Below are 10,543 nucleotides of genomic sequence, written 5' to 3' on the forward strand. Positions count from 1 at the left end.
GCTCATGTCCAGCTTTTCATCCACCAGCACCCCCAAGTCCCTCTGGGCAGGGCTGCTCTCGATCCTTTCTTCCCCCAGCCTGTTTTATAAGTGAGAGATCCCTGGAAAAGCGAGATTTATAAGAGGACGTGGATGAGCTCACTGTCATGCAGCTGCAACAAACAGGTTTCCGAGAGCTGAAAGCGCTGAGTGCTTAAACAAGACAGAATTAATGCAAGTCCTGCTGGGGGGAGTTTCTGTCTACACTCTTAAGGAATTCATGTAGGGCGAGAATATCAAAAAGATGAGAATCTCAAAAGAAAGTTCCTTCCTACATACATATGTACAGGTGAGCTATACATACACCAGTAAGCTAAACAACACTGAAGCAGGAGCCTGGGATATTTCAGGCTGTTAGAAGTGTAAAACAAGCTTCTGAGAGTTTTAACCCCTGCCCACTAGCATTCTCTCAAACTGTACCTACAAACAGGGATTAACACAGTCCAGGCACGTTCCCGTCAGGCAGTCAGGATGCACTCGTCCCCTTTTGAGGAATAAATTGTTGTAGGAATGTGAGCCACGCTATGCAATTGGCTTGTGGGACTGAGAACGGTTTATACTCATAAAGCTATCTGCAGGTGTGGTCTCAAACTACAAAAATCAAGGACTGAGAGAGCCTGAGGAGACTGGATCACTTAAATGGACCAGATCAAGTTCAACGATTAAATACCTTTGATAATTAAGAACACGATATGAAGATAAGCAGTCCTCCTTTAATGATGAAAACACAGAAGACCTATATTATGAGATAAAAACTATGATTCAGCCTTCCCAAATGACTTAATTGACCCAAATCCTGCATGAGCAGGTTTGGAACAGCCGCCTTTGCCACAACAGAAAGCAGACAACTTTCTGAAAACACTGTTGTCTCGGAGCAAGAATCATCATTGCCCTCTCTCACTCGCAGAGAATTCCTGGTAGAAGACTGGATGGGCAGAAAGGAGTCTTGCTTAAAGGCATTAGTGAGCAATGACAGGCAGTTCTATATAGACCTCCAAAAGGCCATTAGCGAGGTTTCCAGTTGATGCTGGAAAGAAAAAGGTGCTCTCCAGAGATCCAGTTTGGTTAGATACCTGTCTCCCCAATGACCAGGAGTCTTCACCAACACGGAAGAAGTGGACAGGCACTCAGGACCATGGATTATCAGCAACCTGGTTTCCAAGACCTGGCATGGAGTTCAGAGATTTGACTCTTCCTGGGAAAGCATCTCTGGCTCCTTTTTTGCTCAGTGCTTTCATTCCCAAGGTTTATCAGCAGTGTGATCCCCCCCAGACAACAATTCCTAGCAAGAGAGTCTAAGGCAGAAAAGTGACTGTAACAAGAAGAGTATAAAATGAACCTTCCTTTGGGAGAAGTCACATCCACTCAAAACACTGTACGTTTTCTCTACAGCTATGTACAGGGTGATGAGGATTTTTTTTTTTTTTCATTAAACCAAAGACTTTGAAACAAGAAACAAAAAGAATAAAGGAAAGACATCGCTATGCCACTGACAGCAAAAATAACCCAACAAAAAAAAAAAAACTAAAACAAAACAACACAAGTTTCTCTTCTTAAATGACTGCGCTGGAAAAAAGGAGAGCCTGGCTTTATAATACTTGAGTTAAAGATTTAGCTGGTGAGAAGGAGTATGGGACAAGAAATCCATCTAAAACTGTGCAATATGAGCATTTATGTGCATAAACCACCAGTACTTTAAGAACCACCTGTAGTCATGAGGGCCCTGCTGTATCATCGTATATGGCTGGTGGCTCTAGAGTCATAACAAAGGCCTACTGAATTAATAACAATTAGCTAACGATCTTTTATTGACCTTATAGATTAAAAAGATCCAAACTAACGATAATTCAGTGCTGACATTGTCATTGCATTTGCCGTAGCAAATATTGTAGGTTAAGAGAGAGACATGTGGTGTTAGCAGCCCTGTCTAAAAGCCTTAGAAACCAAAGCTCAAAGCCACGTGCCATTTAAAACCTGTCATGCTAACTACAAGCATTATATTCAAAGCAGATGTTGTAGATTGTGTTCTAGGTATTTAAAACTAATAACGTGACAACAGAATTCTCGTCTCCTCAAAAGGAGTGACAGCCCAGGGTATCTACTCTCCATCAGTTGTTTCACGCCAGCTTTGATAAGAAGTTATCATTCCCTGTGCTTTACCTTCTTTCTCTCTTTCTCCAAAGCTCTCCACTGCTCATAACACTCCTCCAGTCGGATATGAAGCTCATTAGCAGGTCCACTGCGATTTCTTGGAGGTCTGTACTTGTTCAATGGTGTTGGAAAGGCAAAATACGGTGCAGCTATTTCCCCGCAAAACAGATCGTTGATGAAGGGATTCAAGTGGTTGAAGTCATCATAATGAAAAAGATCAACAAGGTCTGAGAACGGAAATGGTGACGGAGGAAAACTGAAATTATTTGCTGATGAAAACAGATGGCGATTAAATGGAGGAAAGCTGGGATTTTGCTTGAAATCAGACATTAACGGGAAAGAAGGAAGAAAAGAAGGATTAATGAAATCTGACATGTTACCACCATTCTGCTCATGCTTTTTTCGGAACATATTGAACTGCTGACGGTTTGGGGCTGTATACCCAAAATGAGGTATCCAATTCCCTCTGCCCCTTCTATTGTCTTTATTACTATTTTCTTGGGTCTGCTTTTTTGGAAATCTGTGGTATTTTTCAGGGTCTTCGCTTACAGCATTCTGCTGTGTTAACCAGTCAGAAGAAAAATTAATGGGGAATTTACGGTATTGCCCCTCCTTATTAGTCAATGAATCATGCTGTGATCGTCCAATGGGTTTCATTTGCTTCTGATTTTCTGAGATGAAATTAGAAACTCCCAAATTATTAGAAACACCATTTGGTATTTGTAACCTTCCATCTTTCCTTGAAGGGAGGACAGGCGAGATCTGCGAGTAATAGGAGGACTGATGGGTGGGAGAACCACCAGACATGGTTGAAACCCCTGAAGATGACTGCGGACTTGTTACCACTTGCTTTCCATACGTGATATCCGAGGCAGCTGTTGGACTTGGAATTTTCCCATCCAGCCATGTACGGCCATGGTATGATGAGTAACTCCCATTCTGCATAACATTTTTTACAGATAAATCATATTCAGGAACTTTATGAGAGCATTCTTTAGGACTAAGATGGATCTTGCACTCATTATTATTAAAAGCATCCCCCACAGTAAAGCTATGATGACCATTTTGCACATGGTTTTCCTGTGGTTTTCTGTTTGTCCCTCCAGAAAAATTATTTTCTTTAGGGGGTTGATTGAAAAAATATAGTGATGGATGAACAGATGACTGCAATTTATGAGCAGCTGTGAAGTTTTCATATCTCTTTGAGAACAAGTGGTTTTCCTGGGACACTTTATCCCAAGAGTCATCAACAGGCTGATTGGAAAGATCGGGGGAATACTTAGTTTGTTCTTGAGCATCATTTTTCATAACTTTGCCTCTTGTTCTTTCAGTTTTCCAGTACTCCTTCTGAATGCTAGCTCCTTCTTTCAGTCTGTTCTGAGAAGAAAAAGTGCTAAAATTGGAACCGATTTTTTCGTAGTCTCCATTTAACCTCATGTGGTCATAACTGCACAAATGCTGATTATAGTCTACATTTTGAAATGAAAACCCTTCTTGGTGAACTGTGTTATTATTTTGCAAAGAGGAATTTTCAGGATAACTGTTCTTCAGGGTATTATCAGGCTGAGTGCAAGGGCCAGAGGGAGAAAACCAAGACTCTACGAAATGAAGATCTTCCAAACCTCTGTGTAACACCTCCACATCATGAGACTTTTGCAAGTGTTCCTGATAGTAGTTCTGTGTGCCCATCAGGTTTGAAAAATCCTTACTTTCAACAGAGTGCTTAGACGAGAGCCCTGAGAATTCACCATTGCTTCCAAGATCAGGTGCCCACATAGGTGGAAACAATCTTGAAAGAGAATTCCTGTAACAAAGTTAAACAAAACTCCTGTAATGATTTAAAACATTTCTTATACTGAAACAGTTCACACCTCATAGTTATAACCCCCCCACACACACACACACACATTTCCCCTGTAACATTCTTGGCTAAATATATACAGCCTTCCTCCAAAATATAAGAGGGAAAAAATACTCCCGCTGCAATTGAATAAATGCTATGTGAAATCCGACTACCAATGCTGATCTCTAATGTTTTTAATATGTATATTCAGAACTGCAAAGTTTATTTGGATTTATTAAATATTTTAGAATTGACTGTATACAGTCAACTCCCTACTGGTTAAAATGAGATATTTTTTTCTGCCCAAATGCTGTAAGCTGATGGAAGACTTCAGAAAATTTGCATTTCTAGCAGTTTGTTGCCTTTTTTTAAATTGGCAACTGAAGAAAAACACTTCTACATTTCAAGTGGATTTACAAGGCCTTCGTTACTCAACTCTGTGAAATTACTCAAAGTGTGCATCGTATCTGTGAGACAGAAGGACATAAAAAACCCCATATGCAACATATAAGAACTTTCAGAACAAACTTACCAGTCTGTGACTGGTTCTGGCTTGCTTGGCTCCTCTAAAATGCTTGACACTAGTCCAAACATATCAGGGCCATTGCCAGAATAAGATAGATTTATTGGTGCCCTGGAAAAAAAAAAAAAAAAAGCCTAAATAAATAAAAGTCTTTCTCCTAAACAAAACAGAAAAAAAGTAAAAGCAAAGCATTAAACCTTTAATATCTTTTAGCAATACCTGCTAAGTGTTCCAAATTTAATGTATTCTCAGCACCCATATACAGAAATGTCTTCCTGCATTCGTGAATTCTATAGCCTAAATGAAGTAGAGTAATTTTCCTAACTTCTTGCTTCAACAGAGACTTCTCAAGCTGTTATGTGAAGAGACAGGAGCAGCAAAAGATTCTCTTCTTTTCAATCAACATAACTTCTTAATAGACATTTCTTCTAATCTTGACTGTCTCCTTTAGAGGGTAAATATGATCAATCTTCTCAAAATTTTGAGGATAATAAATTGTCTCTTTTGTAATTCAAGAACTATTATTGTAATCTCAAAAAAATTATAGTTAAGTTGAACCACTTTTTAATCCCCTTTAAGAACACAGTTGGACAAAACTTATTAAATATTCCTGATAAATACCAAAGGTGTTCCAGCCATCACTGCTCTTACACAAGCCCAACTTTTATCTTTTACCTCATCTTTACAAAGCTGTCTGTAATGACACCTAACTCTTACTCAGAAGTTAATTAAACGTAACATCATTAAGACCTCCTTCCCTCTAACATGCATCGTTTTGCTTTGGTAGATTTCACTCCTCATCCTGCTCTCGCTCAGCTGATTCATTTCAGCATCCCTGAAGATCTCTCACTCTTCCCTACATCGTCTGCCAGTGCTGCCACATAACTGCTCAGGCTGATTTTGCAGATTAACAAGTTCTGTAAAACGTGGGATAAACTATTAAGACTGTCACCTTGTTAATCTCTTGCCACAATGAAAATTAGCCACTTATGCTTTACTAGCTTTTACAGCCTCACCACATTTTGACTTTGAACTACCTCTACTATTTACTTCATGTTTCCTCTGTAAGGAACCTGGTCTATGTGATTTTGATTAGGATATACATAAACGCAAAGATTCTTGAAATTTTTTTAAGAACATGGGATTGTAACTGATATTTGATAACCAGAACTCTTCTGTGTCTTTGTCAGATTGCAAATTTTTTTTTTCCTCAAAGAAGGCCTATGTACTTCCAATTTCTGCAACCAACTGGAGATCACAGATGAAAGCTTGCATCTACACAATGATTTTCAGCAAGGGAGAGATCAGAGTCAATTTATGATGTGGCATTGAAATTAAAAATAAAGTTACTGGCCATTTTAGAACTGCAGACAGAACAGCAGGAAGCTGGGTGGACTACAAAAGAAAAAAACCAAACAAACTAGGAAACAAGCAGCACAGGACAGCAATGAGTCTAAAATTGCCCAAATTTTACAGACTAGACTGCAGTGAGACGAAATGTTTAGCTGTTCCTTCTGGTAGGTACACCAGAAGCACTATAATGCAATTCAAAGCAGGGAAACCTGAATCCTTGACAAATTCTATCTCTTAATGCAGTCACCTGTTCAAACGAGGGACTAGAAACACCTCCCTGCCTTGTGTCTCAAGCCAGTACTGTTCACTACCAGCAACCAGAAAATCCTTGGTAACGTAATGCGTCAGTAAGTGTATTGTAAAATCCTGATCCACTCTGAAAGAAACCCAGAAAATCCTTGGTAATGTAATGCGTCAGTAAGTGTCTTGTATTGTAAAATCCTGATCCACTCTGAAAGAAAGATACTTTCCATGAAACACACTGACACACATGGAAAAGAAGTCAACTACGCTCTTGTCTACTGGTCTCCAAATAAAGTATCTGTTACCAACATCAGGACAACCAAAATTAAAACTGAAAATCCCAGCATAACAGGCGTTTAGTTTTCACAGGTCCGAGGTAGGTAGCCATTATCCTTTCTGGTTTGGTACCAGAAAACGCTTACTGTAAAATCCCTTGGTTCTGCAGCATCAAGGAATCAAATTTTTACTTCCCAGTGCTGCAAGACAACTTACTGCCTATCAAGGCAGAGCAACATAAGAAGAACCCATGAAAATAACCAGCACACAGGAAAGGCAAGACCATAGCAAATTGCTTGCAGCTATACCAAATAGAAGAGGAACATCCAGCCTGACACCAAGATTGTGGCAGTGAGCAAGCCTGCCCCTGCAAACAGAGAAAGAAGAAGAAATAGGACAAAAGAATCAAGACCCACAGCTCCTTGGCAAAACTTCCAAGGTACTGGTGGGAGAAGGAGGGCTGCAGATGAAAGAGCAACAGGCGAGTGGAAATGGTACCTTGGCCACATCTGCATGCTGCTCCGGCTGTTGTGATTAACTCTAGAACTGAAGCTGGGGACATGCCCAGCCTTTGAGGACAGAAGTCAGATGGAACTATTGCCTTCTTTTGGGGAGACACCATATTTGAGAATATGCTTGAATTCTCTAAAGGTGCCAATAACTTCATCCAACTTAGTGCTGAACAAGGACGGATTTTCAAACGGACATTCCTCAAGAGAAGTTTGTGGCACCAGAATACAGGTCTAACAAAAGGTCTAAAAAGTCTAAAAACCCAGTTTGAGGCACTGGGACTCCTAGAATTTATTGTGGAATAATTTCAATGGCCAGAAAATTGAGAATTAAAAGGACAAAAGCAAAGTTATACTGCAGAGAAATCTCTAGCAATGGGTTAGTTGCTCTCACCGAGCAGTTTAGAGGAACTAAAATGACACAGGCATACTGCACCTAATACATTTAGGCACTGAGTACCCTAAAATATTACAAGAACAAGAAAACAAACATATTTTTTCTTAACCTTAAGGACTAGTGCATACCTGCAGTCTCAGAGTGGATATACAGATGGATTATCATTAACAGACAAGTACCATTTAGTTGTTTAATTCTTTGAAACACTTTTTTAAAAAAGCTTCCTTACATTTGCTACCTTGCAAGAACCTAAAGGCTGCTTTTAAGAAGAGACTATATATTAATTAGCAGATTGCGAGAGGTTAAACTTAGCACTTACAGCTAATATTAAAGCTGTATGACCTTCTATTAAAAAAAAAAACAAAAAAACCTAAAAATAAACATCGTTGTGACACTTCCCAGGGAAGACTAGCAAAAAAAAAAAAGGTAATGGTATTTAGCTTCTTTGCAATGCATGTATCTTCCTAAACTGTGACCTTTCTGCATCTTGTGAACCAGTGAACTACTATTTTTCCCCACCTCAAACTTCCTTTTTCTTATTAGGCAAGTAATCAAAAATGCTGTGAGACTGATATTAGAAATGCTAATAGCATCATCAGTGTCAAAAGCTGCTGTGCCAGCCTGTACCAACCGACCCCCCCAAAAGGCAATACTATATTGCCAGCGCTTGGCATTAAGGTGGAAAGAGGAGAGTGGGAAGCTTAACAGGAAAGCATTGTTTACATATTTTTAAGGCTGCAACAGAAACATTACAATTTCAATTGTTGTACACAAACTATAAAATTACCAATATGAAGGAGAGAACCAATTACTTGGGTGGGTATCCCCTAGTTTCTAGACTGTGAAACAATCATTCCCTATTCCTTGCAATCCCCCTATCATTCATGGTTTTACAGAAATCATTCCTCTGCAGAGCTGACTTACCAAAACCAAAGAGTAGTTTTATTTACACTCTATTGACATGGAAGCTTTCAAACCCCTGTCCAGCCTCACTGCTCTTCTCTGTACCTTTAATAATTTTACTGCATTACTAAGATTGGATAAGCAGAAGTGCCTGCACTAGTCAAGACTTGGGAAGAGTGGATTTCTCCAGGGGAATAAAAAATGTTTCATGATTCAAGTAACAAAGACCCTTTGCATTCATTCAGCATACAAACCTGCAAAGTTGGGGTTTTCTTTTAAATAAAATCAAACTTGAGTGCTGCATTGTATCAAGGACACAATAAGACAGTAGGCTGGCATATTGTCAAGAGTAGCTGTACGCATATTTATGCATTCAGTGGCAGAGGTACCACTTACACTCGACCTGTGTCTATAATGTGCTCTGCATTCTTCATGTTCCAGGAAATACTCTCTATTATCAAGCAGGATCATTATGAGCTACGGTACTGAGGGATGGGAGACACAGAAGGAGAGTGGGTTTTTTCCTTAAGGAGTTTTCAATTACAGATGGCAGTTTTCCATTTCATTCCCTAAAAGTAGCATTCTTTCCAAATTTTAAAATGTTTTTACATAAACACACACATCTATACACACACAGACCCCTTTCTTTTTTTCACAACCTCTATAATAACTATTACACAGTAAAGAAAATTTATTGAGTTTCTAGCTATCCCATAAACTCGTCCTAAAAAGATCCAGAATCCCATTTGTTCTGCTCTGTAACAATTTCAGTGTTCCAGAACAGCACCACAAGATTATACTAAGAACACTCATACCGTTTCTTTGTGCAGTCTTGAAAAGAAGATTTTGAGCTCATATCCTCTCCACATGCTGACCAGTCACTATACAGACGGGAAGATTCTAGCGGAGGTGGCGTACTAGTAATTGCTCCTAATAATGGGGAAAATAATTGAGTGTCCATTTTTTGTTTCTTGCTATTTACCTACATTGAGAAGAGAAGGAAACATTTTTAACATTCGATGTTTACGTAAATGAGCATTAAAGGCAACAAAGAAAACCCTTCCTTTTATATCTTGAGCTAAATAATTTTTCAATGAAAAGAAAACGAAACGTAGCTATGACAAAAGGATAAAGTCTAAAACTTGTTCCCTCCCCTGCCTTAAAGTAGTCCAAATCGACAAATTTATGCATCTTCTAAAAATAAATACATAAATAATAAAAATTACTTACTATACAATAATAGGAATTCTCTACAGATTTCACATTGTAGGTGTTTGCGTGTCACGGTCACAAGCTCAGAATCTTCTAGCCTATATGACTGGAAATGCACATGTCACAGGCATAAGCATCCCTTCTGAAAAAACAAAGGGAAGAGCAATTATCCCTGCAATGTCCCCGAAAACAAAGTATTCCAACAGAAAGCCCAGGGTAAGCAGGGAGAGACATTTGTAAACTTCACAGAGCAAAACGTGGGTAAGAAGAGTAATCTGTCTTTAAGTATTGGTCCAAAAAAAGACTATTAGAGACAAATTATTTATTCAAGGAACAAATAATATGATATCTAAATAACATGGGGAACTGTATCTCATGAGGTATCTCAACTAGGAATTGCCACGATAGAACCTGCGATTGACAAAGGTTTAAGCAGAATATCAAAACCTGCTCTGAGTTGGAAGTGACCTCTGGGGTCATCTAGCCTAATGCCCTGCTCAGAGCAGACCCAGTTAGATCCGGCTACTCGGAAACCTGCCCAGTTGAGTTTTGAGATCCCACCACTTTCCCTCTGGGCAAATTATTTTAATATCTAACTGCTGCCCTGGGGTTTTTTTTTTTGTTTTTTTGGGGGGTTTTTTGAGTATTGAAAATATCCTGGACCACTTTCTCTGTAACCTGCCATAAGGCAGCCGCACACACCCGCAAGATCTTCTTTTTCTCTCCTCCAGGCTGGACCAGACCCAGCTCTCTCCCAGCCTCTCCTCGGACATCCCGCTCTCCACCCCACCACCATTTTGTAAGCTTCTCTAGGACTCACTCCAGCACCCTTCTTGCACTGGGGAGCCCCAGGCTGGACACAGTGTCCAGCTGTGGTCTTACAAGGGCAGAACAGAGGGGATCATAGCAGCGCTCCCCCCTCTCTCTATGCTCTTGCCGAGAGAGCCCAGCATCAGGGTGGCCTTCTCTGCTGCAAGCCCACACTGCTGATTCGCGTCCAACTTGACCACCAGGACTCTCGATCCTTTTTGATTAATTTCTGCAAGTTTTGACCCTAGGAGTAAAACCTCAAGCTTTCTTAAAAAAAAAAAAAA

General features: G+C 39.7%; 1 protein-coding gene across 1 annotated transcript in view; it reads right to left on the reverse strand.

The window, feature by feature from the left end:
• Positions 1-9,582, reverse strand: part of LOC104127179 (meiosis-specific coiled-coil domain-containing protein MEIOC) — a 14,383-nt gene extending 4,801 nt beyond the window's left edge. Inside the window, exons 1-4 of the mRNA XM_009639827.2 lie at positions 9,468-9,582; positions 9,053-9,219; positions 4,566-4,667; positions 2,200-3,994 (exon numbers count right to left, since the gene is read on the reverse strand). Of these exons, the coding sequence (XP_009638122.1) occupies positions 2,200-3,994; positions 4,566-4,667; positions 9,053-9,198 (2,043 nt within the window). The 5' untranslated portion in view covers positions 9,199-9,219; positions 9,468-9,582. The remainder of the gene's footprint in view (positions 1-2,199; positions 3,995-4,565; positions 4,668-9,052; positions 9,220-9,467) is intronic.
• Between the last annotated feature and the right edge of the window lie 961 nt (positions 9,583-10,543).

Source organism: Egretta garzetta, unplaced genomic scaffold (assembly GCF_000687185.1).
Source record: "Egretta garzetta isolate BGI_Z169 unplaced genomic scaffold, ASM68718v1 scaffold605, whole genome shotgun sequence".
In the NCBI taxonomy this organism is placed as follows: domain Eukaryota; kingdom Metazoa; phylum Chordata; class Aves; order Pelecaniformes; family Ardeidae; genus Egretta; species Egretta garzetta.